Source organism: Babylonia areolata, chromosome 17 (assembly GCF_041734735.1).
Source record: "Babylonia areolata isolate BAREFJ2019XMU chromosome 17, ASM4173473v1, whole genome shotgun sequence".
In the NCBI taxonomy this organism is placed as follows: domain Eukaryota; kingdom Metazoa; phylum Mollusca; class Gastropoda; order Neogastropoda; family Buccinidae; genus Babylonia; species Babylonia areolata.
The window spans coordinates 7,056,954-7,076,953 of record NC_134892.1 but is presented as its reverse complement, the minus strand read 5'-3'; the positions used below and the strand labels follow the sequence as shown (position 1 = coordinate 7,076,953).

The following is a 20,000-nucleotide window of genomic DNA, read 5'->3' as shown; positions in this document are numbered from 1 at the left end:
ATCTTGACGTCGCTTTCAGTCTGCTTTCATTTGTGATCGGATTGTTCGTAGTGCACAGTCTGTAGTTCCAGTCAGACGCTGGGAACAGTTTGTGTGTGTGGGTGTGGGTGTGTGTGCTGGGGGCCTTCCACGACTCTGGTGGTTAGTTTCGTACGTAAGTCTACATGTGTGGGGTATGGTTTCGTTGTGTTGTGTGGTGTTGTGTGCTGTGCTGTGCTGTGTGGTGTGGTGTTGTGTGCTGTGGTGTGTGCTGTGCTCTGCTGTGTGGTGTGATGTGATGTGGTGTGTGGTGTTATGTGTGCTGTGCTGTGATGTGTGGTGTGGTGTGGTGTGGTGCTGTGCTGTGTTGTGCTGTGCTGTGCTGTGCTGTGCTGTGTGCTGTGCTGTGCTGTGTTGTGCTGTGCGGCGTTGCGTTGTATTGTGTTGTATTGTATGGTTCTCACAGTGGATCTCTCTCTCTCTCTCTCTCTCTCTCTCTCTCTCTCTCTCTCTCTCTCCTCGTCCTTTATTCATTCATTCTCTCCTCATCGCCATCCCCATCTTCCCTTTCTCCCTTTCTCTCATCTCCCCCCCCCCCCTCTCTCTCTCTCTCTTTCCCTGCACATCTATCTCTCTGTCTCTCTGTCTCTGTCTGTCTGTCTGTGTGTGTGTGTGTGTGTGTGTGTGTGTGTGTGTGTGCCCATCTATCTTTCCGTCTCTCGGTTTCTCTCTCTCTCTCTGTCTCTGTCTCTCTCTCTCTCTTAAACACTGCTAACTTTTTAGTAAAGCTTTTTAATTTTTGGTTTGATACTGGGGTTTAACAAAAAAATTGGACAGAATCCATAATTTTGCCATTATTTAAGAAAGGTGATATTAATAATGTAAATAATTATAGAGGTATTTCTTTGTGTGATGTAAGTAGTAAATTATATAGTTCCATTATTAATACTAGACTACAAGAATGGATAATTGAGAAAAACATAATAATTTATTGGAGAATACCAGGCAGGATTTAAACAGGGCTAATCAACAATTGATCACATATCTACTCTAATGGCTGCAGTACAGAAACAGTCTGCAAACAATAGAAAGTTGTATGTAGCATTTGTGGACTTTGAAAAGGCCGTTGACTCCATTTCCAGGAAACTTGTATGGCCTATTTTATTAAAGAATGGAATCAGTGGTAAGTTACATCGTTGTGTGAAAAGCATGTACAACGAAGTGAAAGTGAGAGTAAGAGCTGGGGCAACATTATCTGATTGTGTTAATTGCATTCGTGGGGTTAAACAAGGGGATGTTTGTAGCCCGGTCTTGTTTTCACTTTTTATTACTGAACTTGCTTTGGAAATAATGCAAAATGGTCAACATGGAATTACTTTTGATTTGATTGAATTGTTTGTTCTACTTTTTGCTGGTGATATGATTTTGTTATCTACAACAACAGTGGGTTTACAGCGACAGCTGAACAGTCTATATGCTGCAGCACGTAACTTACAGTTAAAAGTAAATATGGATAAAACATGTATTGTTGTGTTCCGTAAGGGAGGATATTTAGCAAGAAATGAAAGATGGTCATATGGAAATGAAAGAATTACCGTTGTAAATGCATATAAGTATCTTGGAATTTATTTTTCAACAAAACTTAGTTTCAGTTTCGCATGTCAAGATATAGCAAAGAAAGCAAAGAAAGCAGTTATTCGGATACTTCATATCTTGTATAAGCTTGATTGTAATTCGTTTGGTATTTTTGTCAGGTTATTTGATACTCAAGTCCAGCCAATACTGAAGTATGGTGCAGAAATATGGGCCTTGGAAAAGAGTGAACAAATAGAAAAAGTACACTTGTTTGCAATGAAACGATTTTTGAATGTGGACATCCGAACGCCAAATGATCTTGTGTATGGGGAGCTAGGGAGATATCCAATTTATTTAAACTCGTACATTAAATGCATTAAGTATTGGTTGAAACTTAAAAGAATGAACGAAAACAGGCTACCGTTCAAAGCTTATCGGATGTTGTATTCCTTAGATAATAATGGTTAAAAAAAACAAAAACATGGGCAACGTGGGTTCGTCAGTGCTTAAATTCTTATGGTTATTCTTTTGTGTGGGATAATCAGGGTGTTGAAGATATTGCATGTTTTATAAAGTGTTTTAGACAGCGAATAGTAGATTGTAGGTGGCAAGATTGGCATGACCATATGGAAACTAGCGATAGATTTGCACAGTTTAGAATCTTAAAACATCGCAGGGGCCTGAAACATATTGGGGTGGAAATAAACAGATATGTTAAAAGTGCACTGACAAAATTTAGATTTGGTGTTTCTAATATTGCTGTTCACAGTTTCAGATACTGTAGTAGGAGTGAATATGTATATATGTGTCGATTGTGCAACCTGGGTAGGGAAGATGAATAGCATTTTTTGCTATGTTGCCCTGCTTTGAGTGAGCTCAGACAAAGATTAATTCAACCTAAACATTATAAAGAGCCCTGTGCTTTTAGATTTAATCTGCTCATGTCGTCAAAACATGAGCTTACCCAACAAAACTTGGCCATATACTTATATGACGCATTGAAGAGACTTCGAATTGTTATTTTGTGGATGTTGTTGAGTATTGTCTTAGCTACTTTTGGATGATTTGTGATGTTGGTTTAACGTGTCAAGTCATTTTCTTTCTATATTTTCTTGTATGACCCCCTTCAGTAAGGGGCTTTGGCCTTAATCTGAATAAAACATCGTTATCGTTATCTCTCTCTCTTTCTCTGTCTATCGCTTTCCCTCCCCTCCTCCCTCTCCATCTTTCCATCCCACCCCTCCTCTCTCTCTCCTCTCTCTCTCTCTCTCCCTCACCCTCACTCTCTCTGTCTCTCTCCCTCTCTCTCTCTCCTTCTCTTTTCCTCTCTCTCTCTCTCCCTCACCCTCACTCTCCCTCTCTCTCTCCTCTCTCTCTCTCTTTCTCTTTCTCTCTCTCTCTCTCTCTCTCTCTCCCTCACCCTCACTCTCTCTGTCTCTCTCCCTCTCTCTCTCTTTCTCCTGTCTCCCTCTCATTCTGTCTCACTCACTCTCTATCAGTCTCCCTTTCTCTGCCTTTGTGCCTCTCTCTCTTCCACCCCCCACCCGTTCCCAATCTCCAGCTCTGGATGTGCCTGCACACGGTTCCAGGACAACTGATCCAGCAGACGGCGGAAGGGTACAGACTGCGGCAGTGATGCGGTTCCTACGGATCTTCTTTTTCATCGGAGTTCTGGCACCAGCAGGTAGGCCTTTGGAACAGTGTTGACTGCTTTGCCTCGTGTCCACAAACCTCACCACCAACCCTCCCATCCTGCGAACCTCCACCTTCTCCTCCCCCTCCCCCGCTGCCGCTCCTTTGCACCCTCCCCCTCCCGCCTCCACAATCCCTCCCCCCCCACACACACACACCCAACCCCCAAACCCCCATCTTCCCCGTGGGCTGTGTCACTGTGAAATAGTGTCCGCGCTGTGAAGGAAGTCTGTGCAAGAAATTGCCTGTTTCCAACCGCTTTCTTTGTGTGTGTGTGTGTGTGTGTGTGTGTGTGTGTGTGTGTGTGTGTGTTGTTTCTCTTTCTTGTTTTTGGTGTGTGTGTGTGTGTGTGTGTGTGTGTGTGTGTGTGTTTTGTTTCTGTTTCTTGTTTTTGGTTTGTGTGTGTGTGTGTGTGTGTGTGTGTGTGTGTGTGTGTGTGTTGTTTTTTGTTGTTGTTGTGTGTGTGTGTGTGTGTGTGTGTTTTGTTTCTGTTTCTTGTTTTTGGTTTGTGTCTGTGTTTGTCTGTGTGTGTTTTTTTGTTTTTGTTTTGTGTGTGTGTGTGTGTGTGTGTGTGTGTGTGTGTTTGATTTTTGTTTGTTTGATGTTTTTTTGTTTTGTTTGTGTGTGTGTGTGTGTGTGTGTGTGTTATGTTGTTTTTTTTTCTCTGTTCTTTTCTTCCTGTTTGTTTGACAATGTGTGAGAAAGCGTAGGAAATCTCCCTTGTGTTCAATCAAAAAGAGTTCCTTTGTCACCGGGAGTAAGTTAGTTTCTTGTCTCCCCCCCCCCCCCCCCCCCCCCCCCCCCCCCCCCCATGTAAATCTAAGAGAAAAATGAGATCAAATAAAAGAAACGAGAAATGGAGGAGAAGCGGGAGGTTCGGAGGGGGGTGGGGGGTAGGGGGGTAGGGGGGTGGATGACAACGACGATCATGATAGCGACAGTGGCGTTAGCGAAGACATCAACGAAAGACGGTGAAAGTGATGACGCACTACTAGTTTAAAAACATGTGTGAATGTATGCGTTTGTCAGTGAGTGGGTGAGTGAGTGAGTTAGTGAGTGAGTGAGTGTGTGTGTGTGTGTGTGTGTTTCTCTCTCCCCCTCACTCTCTCTTTCTCGACCCCCCCCCCCCCCCACCTCTCTCTCTCTCTGTGTCTGTCTCTCTCTATCTCTTTCTCTGTTCTCTGTTCCCCTCTGTCCCTCTCTGTCTCTGTGTTTCTCTCTCTCTCTCTCTCTCTTTCCCTATCTCTCTGTCTACCGTTCTGTCCCTCTTTCCCTGTATCTCTATGTTTCTGCCTCTATCTCTTTGTGTCTCTGTCTCTGTCTGTCTCTGTCTGTCTCTCTCTCTGCCCCTCTATCTCTGTCTGTCTGTCTCTCATTTTTCTCTCTCTGTCTTTCTTTCTCTGCATGTTTGTCTTTCTCTCTCTCTCTCTCTCTTTCTTTCTCTGCTTCTCTCTCTCTCTCTCTCTCTCTCTCTGTCTGTGTCTCTGCATACAGTTAAATGCATTGTAACAAGAAGCAGATCTTTTGTGCCTGAGTATGAACCCTGATAAAACAAATGTTATAATTTTTCGCAAGGGAGGTCACTTGTCTGCTTGTGGGAAATGGTATCATGATAATGTAGAACTGAAAGTTGTAAATTCTGAGAAGTACTTGTGGTTAATGTTTGCAACAAAATTGAACCTAGACTCTTACGTAAGAAACGTTTTGTCAGAAAAAAGGTTTTGCAATTACGTGGGTGTGTCAATGTGTAGGGCATGTACAAACTTTTATTTCAGAATTTAAAACAAGAGAGGCAAGGCCTTCAAGACTCACTTGTGATACACTTAAAAGAAAAAAAATCCAAGCTTTTTATGTATTGAGTATAATTTCAAAATGTAATGTTTAAGATGAGAAAGATCAGTTTAAAGCAAATTAACTCCCCTAGCATTAATTAACAGAGTAATTTCCCTTCTTTTACTATCTGCACCAAAAAGTTTGCAAAATAAATAAAACTTCCATGCTTAGCAAAAGAAGTTCCTGTTTGAACAGAAAATGATAATAATGACTGCTCTTGTTGTTGGGTCAGAATATCAGATCAAGCTGCCAAGTTTAGAGAATACAAAAAATATATAAATATAACAGTAAATGCAGTTTGCATATGATTAGGCTTCTTTTTTTTTTGGTGCCCATCCCAGAGATTGCAATATTGTTTTAAACAAGATGACTGGAAAGAACTGAATTTTTCCTATTGTTATGCCTAATTTGGTGTCAGCTGACGAAGTATTTGCAGAGAAAATGTCAATGTTAAAGTTTACCACGGACACACACACACACACACACACACACACACACACACACACACACACACACACACACAGACAACCGAACACCGGGTTAAAACATAGACTCACTTTGTTTACACAAGTGAGTCAACCAGACTGCCTGACATATTTAAACAGAACTGGAATGCAGATACAGAAAGTAAGGGTAAGTACTGCTGGTTCCATTCTTTTAAAAGCCGGTATTCCAAGTCCTAACTGTTATTACGAATAAATGGCATCGTACAATACTTGCAAATTTTAGAACAAGAACTCTAGGCTTTGATGCCAACAAAAATGGTTTATGCCAGGTATGTCCACAAATTCTCCATTTCCTTTGTGTAACTACAAAGTTGATGATAAGATCCATTTCATGTTTGATTGTAAATCTTATGGTGATTTGAGAATTAAATGTGTGATTTTAAAAAAAATTGCAAAAAAAAAAAAAAAAAAAAAAAAAGAGAATCTCTTGAGCATGTTAACATCAGAAGATCAGGAGGTGATAATCTTGATGACAACATTTATGTCAGTAGCTTTGACAATTAGGTAAAAATCACTACAGACGGATCCAAAATTGCGTGGTCAGATAGGTTTGACATTTTCTTCTGTTGTAAGTGTTGGAATCTGTTGCATTGTATGAACGGAATTATTGTGTGTAGGGTAGCCTGCTGGTTACTACCATTTTTTTCTTCAAGCAAAGAACGTTGTTTTGTTTCAGTATCTGCTTTCACCAATTTTCATTCGTTTATTTTGATGTTTTGTTTTACAATGAAAGAATGTTGACGCATTCACCCATACCATAAGGACCTCATGGCCAGTGACATAAACCAAAGGGTCAAAGCGTCTCTGCACACAGGTGTTTCTGTTCTTTCTCTCTCTTCTTCTTCTTCTTCTTCTTCTTCTTCTTCTCCTCCTCCTCCTCTTTCTTCTTCTTTTCTCTTTCTTCTTCTTCCTGTTCTTCTTCTTCTCCTTCTTCTTCTTCTTTCCTCTCTTCTCATTCCCCACGCCATCTTTCTTCTTCTTCTCCTCCTCCTCCTTCTTCTTCTTTTCTCTGTCTCCTCCTTCTTCTTTTCTCTTTCTCCTCCTCCTCCTTCTTTTCTCTTTCTCCTCCTTCTTCTTTTCTCTTTCTCCTCCTCCTCCTTCTTCTTTTTCTCTTTCTCCTCCTCCTTTTCTCTTTCTCCTCCTCCTCCTTCTTCTCTCTTTCTCCTCCTTCTCCTTCTTTTCTCTTTCTCCTCCTCCTTCTTTTCTCTTTCTCCTCCTCCTTCTTTTCTCTTTCTCCTCCTCCTTCTTCTTTTCTCTTTCTCCTCCTCCACCTCCTTCTTCTCTCTTTCTCCTCCTTCTTCTTTTCTCTTTCTCCTCCTCCACCTCCTTCTTTTCTCTTTCTCCTTCTCTTCTCTTTCTCCTCCTCCTTCTTTTCTCTTTCTCCTCCTCCTCCTTCTCTCTTTCTCCTCCTTCTCCTTCTTTTCTCTTTCTCCTCCTCCTCCTTTTCTCTTTCTCCTCCTTCTTTTCTATTTCTCCTCCTCCTTCTCCTTTTCTCTTTCTCCTCCTCCTCCTTCTTTTCTCTTTCTCCTCCTCCTCCGTTTCTCCTCCTCCTCTTTCTTTTCTCCTCATTCTCCTTCTTCTTTTCTCCTCCTCTTTCTTTTTCTTTTCTCTTTCTTCTTCTTCTTCCTGTTCTTCTTCTTCTCCTTCTTCTTCTTCTTTCCTCTCTTCTCATTCCCCACCCTATCTTTCTTCTCCTCCTCCTTCTCTCTTTCTCCTCCTCCTCCTCCTTCTTCTCTCTTTCTCCTCCTCCTTCTTATCCTCTCTTTCTCCTCCTCCTTTTCTCTTTCTTCTCCTTCTTTTCTATTTCTCCTCCTACTCCTTCTCTCTTTCTCCTCCTCCTTCTCCTCTCTTTCTCCTCCTCCTCCTTCTTTTCTCTTCCTCCTCCTTCTCCTTTTCTCTTTCTCCTCCTTCTTTTCTCTTTCTCCTCCTCCTACTTCTTCTCTCTTTCTCCTCCTTATTCTTTTCTCTTTCTCCTCCTCCTTCTTCTTTTCTCTTTCTCCTCCTCCTTCTTCTCTCTTTCTCCTCCTCTTTCTTCTTCTTTTCTCTTTCTCCTCCTTCTCCTCTCTTTCTCCTCCTCCTTCTTCTTTTCTCTTTCTCCTCCTCCTTCTTCTCTCTTTCTCCTCCTTCTCCTCTCTTTCTCCTCCTCCTTCTTCTTTTCTCTAAGACCTGACTAAGCGCGTTGGGTTACGCTGCTGGTCAGGCATCTGCTTGGCAGATGTGGTGTAGCGTATATGGTTTTGTCCGAACGCAGTGACGCCTCCTTGAGCTACTAGAGAGACTTCTTTTCTCTTTCTCCTCCTCCTTCTTCTTTTCTCTTTCTCCTCCCCTTCTTCTTTTCTCTTTCTCCTCCTCCTTCTTCTTTTCTCTTTCTCCTCCTTCTTCTTTTCTCTTTCTCCTCCTCTTTCTTCTTCTTCTTTTCTCTTTCTCCTCCTCCTTCTTCTTTTCTCTCTTTCTCCTCCTTCTTCCTTTCTCTTTCAGTCTGGATTCCCTGTATATGTTATGGTCTTGATGTCAAAAGAACATAAATTCATGTGCGATTTCACTGTGTTCCGGAAAATATCCTAACCCAACTGCACACACTTTATTATTAACCAAGCAAGCACCCAGCTTGCTTTCTTGACGTCAAAGAAAGTTTTCTCGCCCGCTGTGGTCCGTTTTTAGGTGCCTCCTCCAAACCCAATATCGCCATCGACCCACCGACCTTGACCCTGACCCATGACCAGGCTGAAAGAAGGGAAGCTTATGTCACGGTGACCTGCAACACCACTTACGAAAGTCGTGATACACCTGGGTTGGTAATAATTTAAACGTCTGTTCACCAATAATGATTTTTGACGTGCGGAGGAAAATGTGTGTGTTGGGGGAGCGTGGGGAGGTGGGGGTGGGGGGGGGGGGGGGGGGGGGGGGGGGGGGCTGGGGAGGGGGGTTTCGGGGGCGGGGGGGGGGGGGGGGGGGGGGGGGGGGGGGGGGGGGGGGTGGGGAGGGGGGGGGGCTGTACGCGTGTGTGTGAATAAGTACACGCGCTCGAACTGAACGTGTTCCCATTTGTGACAGGAAAAGAGAAACTGACAAATGAACGATATTTAGCGGTGGTAACATTTTGGCTTGAAAGAAGCAAAGTAACCTGTTCGACTTTAACTAGCAATAAAAAAAAAAATAAAATAAAAAAATAAAATAAAAAGTTCAAGTTTCAGTTTACAGTTTCTCAAGGATGACGTCACTGCGTTCGGACACATCCATATACGCTACACCCTAATTATCTAGTTATAGGCAGATTCCTGACCAGCAACGCAACCCAACCCAACCCAACCCAACCCAACCCCACCCAACACGCTCATCCATGCCTTGTGTGCTTACACAACCCATCGGAGTGGAATTCTCTTTTCAGAATTTTTGTGCCAGTTTTTTATTTTATTTTTAGGACAACGCTTATGTTGCCGTGGGTTCTTTTTCAGTGCGCCAACTGCGTGCTGCACAACACGGAACGTCGGTTGATCGTCTCATCCGAGCGACTAGACGCTTAGTTTAATTTTTTCCAGTCAAACTTGTGAGAGAAGGCGAGAGTGGAACTCGAACTGAGACCTTCACAGACACTGCACTGGCAGGTGAGTGTGTCAACCGTTCTGCTACCTTCCAACAACAACAAGAATCAACCGGCTAATAAAAGATTGTGTTTAATGTCAGAATACTTATTTGTGTTTGTAGTTGTATTTCTTTTTATCACAACAGATTTCTCTGTGTCAAATTCGGGCTGCTCTCCCCAGGGAGAGCGCGTCGCTACACTACAGCGCCATCCTTTTTTTTCTTTTTTCTTTTTTTCCCCCCCCTTTTTTTTGTGTGTGTATTTTTTCATGCGTGCAGTTTTTCATTTGTTTTTCCTATCGAAGTAGATTTTTCTACAGAATTTTGCCAGGAACAACCCTTTGTTGCCGTGGGTTCTTTTGCGTGCGCTAAGTGCATGCTGCTCACGGGACTTCGGTTTATCATCTCATCCGAATGACTAGCGTCCAGACCACCACTCAAGGTCTAGTGGAGGGGGAGAAAATATCGGCGGCTGAGCCGTGATTCGAACCAGTGCGCTCAGATTCTCTCGCTTCCTAGGCGGGCGCGTTACCTCTAGGCCATCACTCCACAATTGTAGAAAATAATTGTAATTAGTAATTAGCCGCCGCTGGGCCTTCCATTTTGGACTTAAGCGATAAAATAAAATTAAAAATTAAAAAAAAAATCCATAGTATTGATGACGATGGTGAAGATGAAAGTGATGTTAGTGGTGGTGATGGTGATGGTGGTGGTGATGGTGGTGGTGGTGGTGGTGGTGGTGGTGATGGTGGTGGTATTGATGACGATGGTGAAGATGTAAATCAAAAGTCAGATATAGATTTGTTGTATAGCCGTCTGTTTGTGCATACAGAAAGGCACGTCTTCATCTTTACACAAAAAAGATGAAATAAAATAAAATAAAATGAAATAATATAATATAATATAATATAATATAATATAATATAATATAATATAATATAATACAAAATAAAATTGTCATTCTTCTTTGTGAGCTGCAACTCCCACGTTCACTCATATGTACACGAGTGGGCTTTCACGAGTATTATCGTTTTTACCCCGCCATGTAGGCAGCCATACCCCGTTTTCCGGAGGAGGGAGGTGCAGGGAGGGGGGGGGGAGTGAGGGGCGGGGTAGCATGATGGCATGTTCTTGTTCCTATAACCCACCGAACGCTGACATGGATTACAAGATCTTTAACGTGCGTATTCCATCCGCTTGCGTATACACACAAGTAGAGGTTCAGGCACAAGCAGATCTGCACATATGTTGACCTGGAAGATCGAATAGAAATAAAATATGAATAAATAGATAAATGATAATAATAATAATAATAATGATAACAATAATGATGATGATGATGCTACTACTACTACTACTACTACTACTACTAACAATAATAATAATAATAAGAAGAAGAAGAAGAAGAAGAAGAAGAAGAAGAAGAAGAAGAAGAAGAAGAAGAAGAAGAAGAACAACAACAACAACAACAACAACAACAACAACAACAACAACAACAACAACAACAACAACAACAACAACAACAATGATAATAATAATAATAATAAAGATAACAATAATAATAATGATAATGATGATGCTACTACTACTACCACTAACAATAATAATAATAATAATAAGAAGAAGAACAACAACAACAACAACAACAACAACCATAATGATGATGATGATGATGATAACAACAACAACAACAATAATAATAATGATAATAATAATAATAATAATGATGATGATGTTGATGATAATGATGATAATGATAATAATATACATGTTTATTTTCAGTTCACGATTACGGATATTGTCCATCACACGCCAGTTTGGCAACAAATCAGAACGTCAGTTTGCCAAAGTCAATGAAACTGGTTTCGGGAAAACAAAAGCACCACCGTTAGCTTCTGGGAGAGGGTCTTTGACGGAAGGAGTGATTGTCCTCCATCACATCAGCCTGACCTGTGAGGATGGCGGAGGCTTCTTCTGCGCGGCAACTTACGGAAAGAACCCAAGATTGAAATCAGAAGTTGTCCCTGTCGCCGTGAAAGGTAGAGAGAGAGAGACAGAGAGAGCTGAGAGAGAGAGAGAGTTGAGAGTGAGAGAGAGAGAGAGAGAGAGAGAGACTTGAGAGTGAGACAGAGATAAAGAGAGAGTTGAGGGAGAGAGGTGGGTGTTGAGAGAGAGACAGAGTTGAGAGAGAGAGAGAGAGAGAGAGAGAGAGTTTAGAAAGAGAGGGAGAGACAGAGAGAGGAAGAGTGAGAAAGAGAGTTGAGAGAGAACGAGACAGAGACTAAGAGAGAGAGAGACACAGAGAGAGTTGAAAGAGAGAGAGGGGGTTGAGAGAGAGACTGAGAGAGAGAGAGAGAGAGGGTTGAGAGAGAGAGTTGAGAGAGAACGAGACAGGGATTTTAGAGAGAGGGAGAGAGAGAAATATATATAGAGAGAAAGGGAGAGAGTTGATAGAGAGAGAAAGGGAGAGAGTTGATAGAGAGAGAGAGAGAAAGGGAATGATTTGATATATAGAGAGAGAGTACACAAAGAGAGAGAGAGAGTGTGTGTGTTGGGTGAGGGGGTAGGTTTCATGGATGAAAAGGAGGTGGACGTAAAGAGGGGATGGAAGGGGAGGGGAGTGACGGGGGTGGGTGTGGGGGGGGGGGGGGGGGGGGCGTGGTGACAGTGATGACGAGGAGTGTGGTGGAGATGATGGTGGTGGTGGTGATGTTGGTGGGGGGACGGGGGTGGTGATGGTGGTGGTTGGGTGGGGTGGGGGTGGTGTGGTGATGGTGGTGGTGGGGGTGGTGGTTAGGAAGGGTGAGGGTGGTGGTGAGGGGTGGTGGTGATGGTGGTGATGATGGGGGGGTGATGTTGGTGGTGGTGGGGGTGGTGATGGTGGTGATGTTGGTGGGGGTGGGGGTGGTGATGGTGGTGATGATGGTGGGGAGATGGTGGTGGTGATGGAGGTGGTGGTGATGTTGGGGGGGTGGGGGGTGGTGATGGTGGTGATGATGGGGGGGGGGTGATGGTGGTGGTGATGGTAATGGAGGTGGTGGTTATTGTGGTGTTGATGGTGGTGGTGGGGGGGGGGTGGTGGTGATGGTGGTGATGTTGGTGGTGGTGGTGGTGGTGGTGGTGATGTTGGGGGGGTGATGGTGGTGATGTTGGTGGTGGTGGTGGTGATGGTGGTGATGGTGGTGATGTTGGGGGGAGGGGGTGGTGGTGGGTTGGTGGTGATGGTGGTGGTGGTGATGGGGGTGGTGGTGGTGGGGGTGTGGGTGGGGGTGGGGATAGTGATGATGGTGGTGGTATTGAAGACGATGACGACAAAGATGATGACGATGACGATGATAAATTTAATGATGACGGTGGTGGTGGTGGTGGTGGCGGTATAGATGACAGTGATGATAAACAATGATGATGATGGTGATGGCTTTTGTGAAGGTGATGGTGATAGAGTAGTGACAATGATCGTCGTTGTAGTGGTGGTGGCAGTCATGGTAGGGGTGAATGAACACACAGACACACACACACACACACACACACACGCACACACTCACACACACACACACACACACGTACCTGTGCTCCGTAGTTGACGTTCGTGAATTTCATTTTCAGTGGACCCAGGACAGTTAACTCTGACCGCATCGCCAAGGAAGAATCTGATCAATGAAGAGTTGACAATGACGTGCCACGGTCCATTGGGAAATGGCGAGGTTCCTGTCTTCTCTCGTTATTACCTCCCCCTCCTCTCTCTCTCTACCTCTCTCTCTCTCTCTCTCTCTCTCTCTCTCTCTCTCTCTCTCTTTCTCCCTCTCTCTCTCCCCCCTCTCTCTCTCCCTCCCTCTCTCTTTCTCTCTCCCTCTCTGTCCCTCTCTCTTTCTCTCTCTCCCCCCTCTCTCTCCCTCTCTCTCCCTCTCTCTCCCTCCCTCCCTCTCTGTCTCTCTCCCCCTCTCTCTGTGTCCCTCTCTCTGTGTCTCCCTCTCTCTCTCTCTCTCTTTCCCTCTTTCTCTCTCTCTCTCCCCCTCTCTCTCCCTCTCTGTCTCCCCCCCCTCTCTCTCCCCTCTCTCGCTCTCCCTCTCTCTCTTTCCCTCTCCCCCCCCCTCTCTCTCTCCCTCTCTCCCCCTCTCTCTCTCTCCCTCCTCTCTCTCTATCTCTCCCCCCCTCTCTCTCTCCCTCCCCTCCTCTCCTCCTCTCTCTCTCTCTCTCCCCCCTCTCTCTCCTACCCCCCATCTCTCTCTCTCTCTCTCACTCTTAATCTTAATTCTTGAATAAAAATGTTTTGAGTTCTGAGTTCTCTCTCCTTCTCTCTCTCTGTCTCTACTTTCTTCTTACCTTCTTTTCATATTGTTTCCTAGTTATTATAATTATGTCTTGTGTCCACTTTTAGTATGCTGTTTTATGTTGTTGTTGTTTTTTTTATACCTATCCTTTAATCGGTTTTGTATTGCATATGTACGTATGGCTGTGATGATGTATGTATGATTTACTCTTAGTAAGTTACCCTTTAAAGGATTCTGTTGTTGTTGTTGTTGTTCTTGTTGTTGTCTACTGTGATTATCTATTGTGCGCATGGGTTGCCCTTAGTTGACGTCTAAACATGTTGTGTCTTTTATGTACACCTGTTGAATGACTGTGATCTTCGTGTCGTATTTTATGTGCTTTTCTCTTGTTGAGATGATAAAGTATTCTGTATTCTATATTCCTCCCTTCTTTCTTTCCATCCTTCCTTCCTTCCTCTCTTCTGCCTCTCCTTCCTTCTTTCACGTCCTCCTTTTTCCACCTCCCTTCCTACCTGTCTTCCTTCTTCCTTCATTTCTTCCTTCATTATTTCCTCCTTTCCTTCCTTCCTTCTTTCTCTCATTCATTCCTTCCTTCTTTCTCTCATTCCTTCCTTCCTTCCTTCTCTCATTCCTTCCTTCCTTCTTTCCTCCTTTCCTTCCTTCTTTCTCTCCTTCCTTCCTTCTTTCTCTCATTCATTCCTTCCTTCTTTCCTCCTTTCCTTCCTTCCTTCCTTCTCTCATTCCTTCCTTCCTTCCTTCCTCCTTTCCTTCCTTCCTTCCTTCCTTCTCTCATTCCTTCCTTCCTTCTTTCTCTTATTCCTTCCTTCTTTCTCTCATTCCTTCCTTCCTTCTTTCCTTCTATCCTTCCTTTCTTCCTGCTTTCCTCTCTGTCTTTTTTCCTCCCTTCCTTCCTCCATTCCTTCCTTTCTGCATTATTTCTGTCCTTCCTTCTTGCATTATTTCCTTCATTTGTGGACCAGTCAGTCAAGGATCAGTCGGTTAGTGGATCAGTCATTGAATCAGTCAGTCAGTCGGTGGATCGGTCAGTGAGTCAGCTAGTGGATCAGTAACCCAGTCAGTCAGTGAATCAGTCAGAGAACTAGTCAGTCACTCAGTCAGTAACTTGGTCCGAGAATCAGTCAGTGAATCGGTCAGTCAGTAAACTAGTCATCTGTCAGTCAGTTAGTCAGTGAATCAGTCAGTGAATCAGTTAGTCAGTCAGTCAGTGAATCAGTCAGTCGGTGAACCAGTCAGTCAGTCGGTGAACCAGTCAGTCAGTCAGTGATCCAGTCAGCCAGTCAGTGAACCAGTCAGTCAGTCAATGAACAAGTCAGTCAGTGAACCAATCAGTCAGTCAGTGAACCAGTCAGCCAGTGAGCCAGTCAGTCAGTCAGTGAACCAGTCAGTCAGTCAATGAACAAGTCAGTCAGTGAACCAGTCAGTCAGCCAGTGAATCAGTCAGTCAGCCAATGAACCAGTCAGTCAGTCAGTGAACCAATCAGTCAGTCAGTGAACCAGTCAGTCAGCCAGTGAACCAATCAGTCAGTCAGTCAGTCAGTGAACCAGTCAGTTAGTGATCCAGTCAGCCAGTGAACCAACCAGTCAGTCAGTGAACCAATCAGTCAGTCAGTGAACCAGTCAGTCAGCCAGTGAACCAGTCAGTCAGTCAGTCAGCCAGCCAGTCAGTCAGTCAGTCAGTCAGTCAGCCCTCCAACATTCCGTGCCTGTTCGGACAGGTTGACTGGGTGTGGCAGTACCGAAACACAGAACCGGATGACACTGACTGGATCAGTTACAACAAGGGCGTGGAGACAGGTCCAGAGGAAGAAACAGGGAACCCCTGCATCAAACGCGGAAGCAGTACAGTGAAGCGCCGCCTTTCCCCCCAGGACACGAACCGCCGGTACAGATGCTTCGTCAAGAAGCGTGGCGGGGTCTCCTTCCTTGAGTATGCTGCCGTATATGACGTTGGGATTGTGCCGTTCTCTGGTAAGTGATTTGCTTCTTCTTTATTTGTATTTTATTTGTATTTGTATTTCTCTCTTTTTATCACAGCAGATTTCTCTGTGTGAAATTCGGGGCTGCTCTCCCCAGGAAGAGCGCGTCGCTACATCACAGCGCCACCGTTTTTTTGTTGTTTTTTTAGGGGGGCGTGTGGGGGGAGGAGGGCGTGAGGGGGGGGGGGATAAGATCAGATACGATAAGGTAAGATGAGATCAGATCAGATTAGGATACGATAAGGTAAGATAATATTAGGTAAGATAAGATGAGATCAGATACGATACGATAAGGTAAAATGAGATGAGATCGGATCAGATACGATAAGGCAAGATACATTGAGGTAAGATAAGATCAGATCAGATACGATACGATAATGTAAGATACGATAAGGTAAGATGAGATCAGATCAGATACGATACGATAAGGTAAGATTAGATCAGATCAGATACGATAATGTAAGATACGATAAGGTAAGATGAGATAAGATCAGATTAAAATACGATAAGGTAAGGTGAGATAAGATGAGATAAGATCAGATTAGGATACGATATGGTAAGATAAGGTAAGGTAAGATAAGATGATATATCACATCAGATACGATACGATAAGGTAAGATAAGATTAGGTAAGATCAGATCAGATCAGATACGATAATGTAAGATAAGATTAGGTAAGATCAGATCAGATCAGATACGATAATCTAAGATAAGATTAGGTAAGATCAGATCAGATACGATACGATACGATACGATAAGGTAAGATCAGATCAGATCAGATACGATAAGGTAAGATCAGATCAGATCAGATCAGATACGATAAGGTAAGATAAGATCAGATCAGATACGATAAGGTAAGATCAGATCAGATACGATAAGGTAAGACAAGATAAGATCAGATCAGATACGATAAGGTCAGATAAAATCAGATCAGAGCAGAGCAGAGTAGAGCAGAGCAGATCAGATACACCTTTTTTTCTTTTCTTTTTTTAAATACGTAAATGGACATAAGTTTGTCTGTTGGGTCGAGTATGTATGACATTAAACACACAAAGCACAATCACGTTCAGAACATGAGTTTCAGTTTCAGTTTCAGTAGCTCAAGGAGGCGTCACTGCGTTCGGACAAAACCATGTACGCTACACCACATCTGCCAAGCAGATGCCTGACCAGCAGCGTAACCCAACGCGCTTAGGCCTTGAGAAAAAAAAAAGGGGGAATAAAAACAAACAAACATGAACAATCATGGAGTGAGCAAAACAAAAACTACACTAATAGAATTGAAGTTGACTTGGTAAGAAAAACTACATGTCGTTGATACTAATATACATATAAAGTAAGCTAAACACGTGTGTAACGCAAATCACTCAAGGACATTTATAAAGATAATTATGCGTTTAGTAGCTTTATGAATAGAATGTAGACCTCATAAGGAAACGCGTCATAATTATGGTCCAGAATCTGATTTGGTGTCCACTTTTTTGTGACATGCATGATGAAAAATAAAACATGATTTTTTACTTCTTTTTTTCCCCCTTCTTATTCTTTTAAATACCACCTTACTTCCTTCTTCCCTCCCCCCTTCCTTTCCCCCATCCTTCCTACCTTTCCTCCTCCCCCTTCACCTCTCCACCTTCCCTCCCTCCCATCTTTCACCCTTCCCCCTCCCTCCCTCCCTCCCCCCATCCTTTCACCCTTCCCCCTCCCTCCCCCCATCCTTTCACCCTTCCCCCTCCCTCCCTCCTCCCATCTTTCACCCTTCCCCCTCCCTCCCTCCCTTCCTTCATCCCTTCCTTCCCTCCCTCCGTCTCTCCCTTCCCCCTCACTCCTTCTCTCCCTTCCTTCCTTCCCCTCCTCCCTCCCTACCGCCCTCGCTTCTTCCACCCATCCCTTCATTCCCCATCCCCCTCTCCCTTTCTCTCCACCCCCCTCCGCCCCCATTTACTTCCTTCCACACTTCTTTCATCCTCCTTCCCTTCCTCCCTCCCTCCCTTCGTTCCTTCATCCCTTACTCCCTCCCTCCCTTCATCCCTTACTCATTCCCTCCCTCCCTCCATCCCTCCATTCCTCCCTCCCTCCCTTCATCCCTCCCTCCCTTCTTCCCTCCTTTCATCCCTCCCTTCCTTCATCCCTCCCTTCATCCCTCCCTCCCTTCATCCCTCCCTTCATCCCTCCCTTCATCCCTCCCTCCCTTCATCCCTCCTTTCATCCCTCCCTCCCTTCATCCATCCCTCCCTTCATCCCTCCCTCCCTTCATCCCTCCCTTCATCCCTCCCTCCCTTCCATCCCTCTCTTCATCCCTCCCTCCCTTCATTCCTCCCTCCCTTCATCCCTCCTTTCATCCCTCCCTCCCTTCATCCCTCCCTCCCTTCATCCCTCCCTTCATCCCTCCCTCCCTTCTTCCATCCCTCTCTTCATCCCTCCCTCCCTTCATTCCTCCCTCCCTTCTTCCAGCCTTCCCTTCATCCCTCCCTCCCTTCATCCCTCCCTCCCTTCTTCCACCCTCCCTTCATCCCTCCCTTCATCCCTCCCTCCATCACTCCCTTCTTCCCTCTCTCCCTTCTTCCATCCCTCCCTTCATCCCTCCCTCCCTTCTTCCATCCCTCCCTTCATCCCTCCCTCCCTTCATCCCTCCCTCCCTTCATCCCTCCCTTCTTCCATCCCTCCCTTCTTCCATCCCTCCCTTCATTCCTCCCTCCCTTCATCCCTCCCTTCATCCCTCTCTCCCTTCATCCCTCCTTTCATCCCTCCCTCCCTTCTTTCATCCCTTCATCCATCCATCCCTTCTTCCATCCCTCCCTTCATCCCTCCCTCCCTTCTTCCATCCCTCCCTTCATCCCTCCCTCCCTTCATCCCTCCCTCCCTTCTTCCATCCCTTCATCCCTCCCTTCATCCCTCCCTTCTTCCATCCCTCCCTTCATCCCTCCCTCCCTTCATCCCTCCCTCCCTTCTTCCATCCCTCCCTTCTTCCATCTCTCCCTTCATCCCTCCCTCCCTTCTTCCATCCCTCCCTTCTTCCCTCCTTCCATCCCTCCCTTCATCACTCCCTTCTTCCCTCCCTTCTTCCATCCCTCCCTTCTTCCCTCCCTTCTTCCATCCATCCCTTCTTCCATCCCTCCCTTCATCCCTCCCTTCTTCCATCCCTCCCTTCTTCCATCCCTCCCTTCATCCCTCCCTTCATTCCTTCCTTCATCCATCCCTTCATCCCTCCCTCCTTCCATCCCTCCCTTCTTCCATCCCTCCCTCCCTTCATCCCTCCCTTCATTCCTTCCTTCATCCCTCCCTTCTTCCATCCCTCCCTTCTTCCATCCCTTCATCCCTCCCTCCCTTCATCCCTCCCTCCCTTCATCCCTCCTTTCTTCCATCCCTCCCTTCATTCCTCCCTCCCTTCATCCCTCCCTTCCTTCATTCCTCCCTCCCTTCTTCCATCCCTCCATCCCTCCCTCCCTTCATCCCTCCCTTCTTCCATCCATCCCTTCATTCCTCCCTTCATCCCTCCCTTCCTTCATCCCTCCCTTCTTCCATCCCTCCCTTCATCTCTCCCTCCCTTCATCCCTCCCTTCTTCCAACCCTCCCATCATCCATCCCTCCCTTCATCCATCCCTCCCTTCATCACTCCCTCCCTTCATCCCTCTCTCCCTTCATCCCTCCCTCCCTTCATCACTCCCTCCCTTCTTCCATCCCTCCCTTCATCACTCCCTTCTTCCATCCCTCCCTTCATCCCTCCCTTCTTCCAACCCTCCCTTCATCCATCCCTCCCTTCATCCCTCCCTCCCTTCATCCCTCCCTCCCTTCATCTCTCCCTTCATCCCTCCCTCCCTTCATCACTCACTCCCTTCTTCCATCCCTCCCTTCTTCCATCCCTCCCTTCATTCCTCCCTTCATCCCTCCCTCCCTTCATTCCTCCCTCCCTTCTTCCATCCCTCCCTTCATTCCTCCCTTCATCCCTCCCTCCCTCCATTCCTCCCTCCCTTCTTCCATCCCTCCCTTCTTCCATCCCTCCCTTCATTCCTCCCTCCCTTCATCCCTCTCTCCCTTTATTCCTCCCTGCCTTCATCTCTCTCTCCTTCCCTTTATCCCTCCCTCCCTCCCTTCCTTCATCTCTCCCTCCCTCCCTTCATCCCTCCCTCCCTCTCTCCCTCCCTCCCTCTCTCCCTCCCTCCCTCCCTTCTTCCATCCCTCCCTCCCCCCCTCTGTCCCTCACTTCCTTTCTAAACTTACTCCCTCCATCTCTGCTGCCATCATACCTTCTTCCTAATTGTCGTGTGTGTGTGTGTGTGTGTGTGTGTGTGTGTGTGTGTGTGTGTGTGTGTGTGTGTGTGCGTATGTGTGTGTGTGTGTGTGTGTGTGCGTGTCCGTATGTGTGTGTGTGTGTGTGTGTGTGTGTGTGTGTAGCGGAGGGAGAGGAGCCCATCGTTCACCCCCACATGGTGCTGGGGATGGGAGTGGGTGGGTGCGTGGGGGTGGTGGTGGGGGTGATCGCCGCTATCGGTGTCGTCGTCGTCCTCTTGGTGCGGAGACGTCGCCGTTTGTCGTCGATGGCTAGTGAGTCTTTGTCTGTCTGTC

The 20,000-nt window shown here is 45.6% G+C and overlaps 1 protein-coding gene across 1 annotated transcript in view; it reads left to right on the top strand.

Moving 5' to 3' along the window:
* The first annotated feature begins 48 nt into the window (after window positions 1–48).
* Window positions 49–20,000, top strand: part of LOC143291465 (uncharacterized) — a 27,440-nt gene continuing 7,488 nt past the window's right edge. Inside the window, exons 1-7 of the mRNA XM_076601334.1 lie at window positions 49–141; window positions 3,144–3,238; window positions 8,247–8,376; window positions 10,950–11,206; window positions 12,774–12,871; window positions 15,175–15,427; window positions 19,830–19,979. Coding sequence (XP_076457449.1) covers window positions 3,190–3,238; window positions 8,247–8,376; window positions 10,950–11,206; window positions 12,774–12,871; window positions 15,175–15,427; window positions 19,830–19,979 — 937 coding nt within the window. The 5' untranslated portion in view covers window positions 49–141; window positions 3,144–3,189. The remainder of the gene's footprint in view (window positions 142–3,143; window positions 3,239–8,246; window positions 8,377–10,949; window positions 11,207–12,773; window positions 12,872–15,174; window positions 15,428–19,829; window positions 19,980–20,000) is intronic.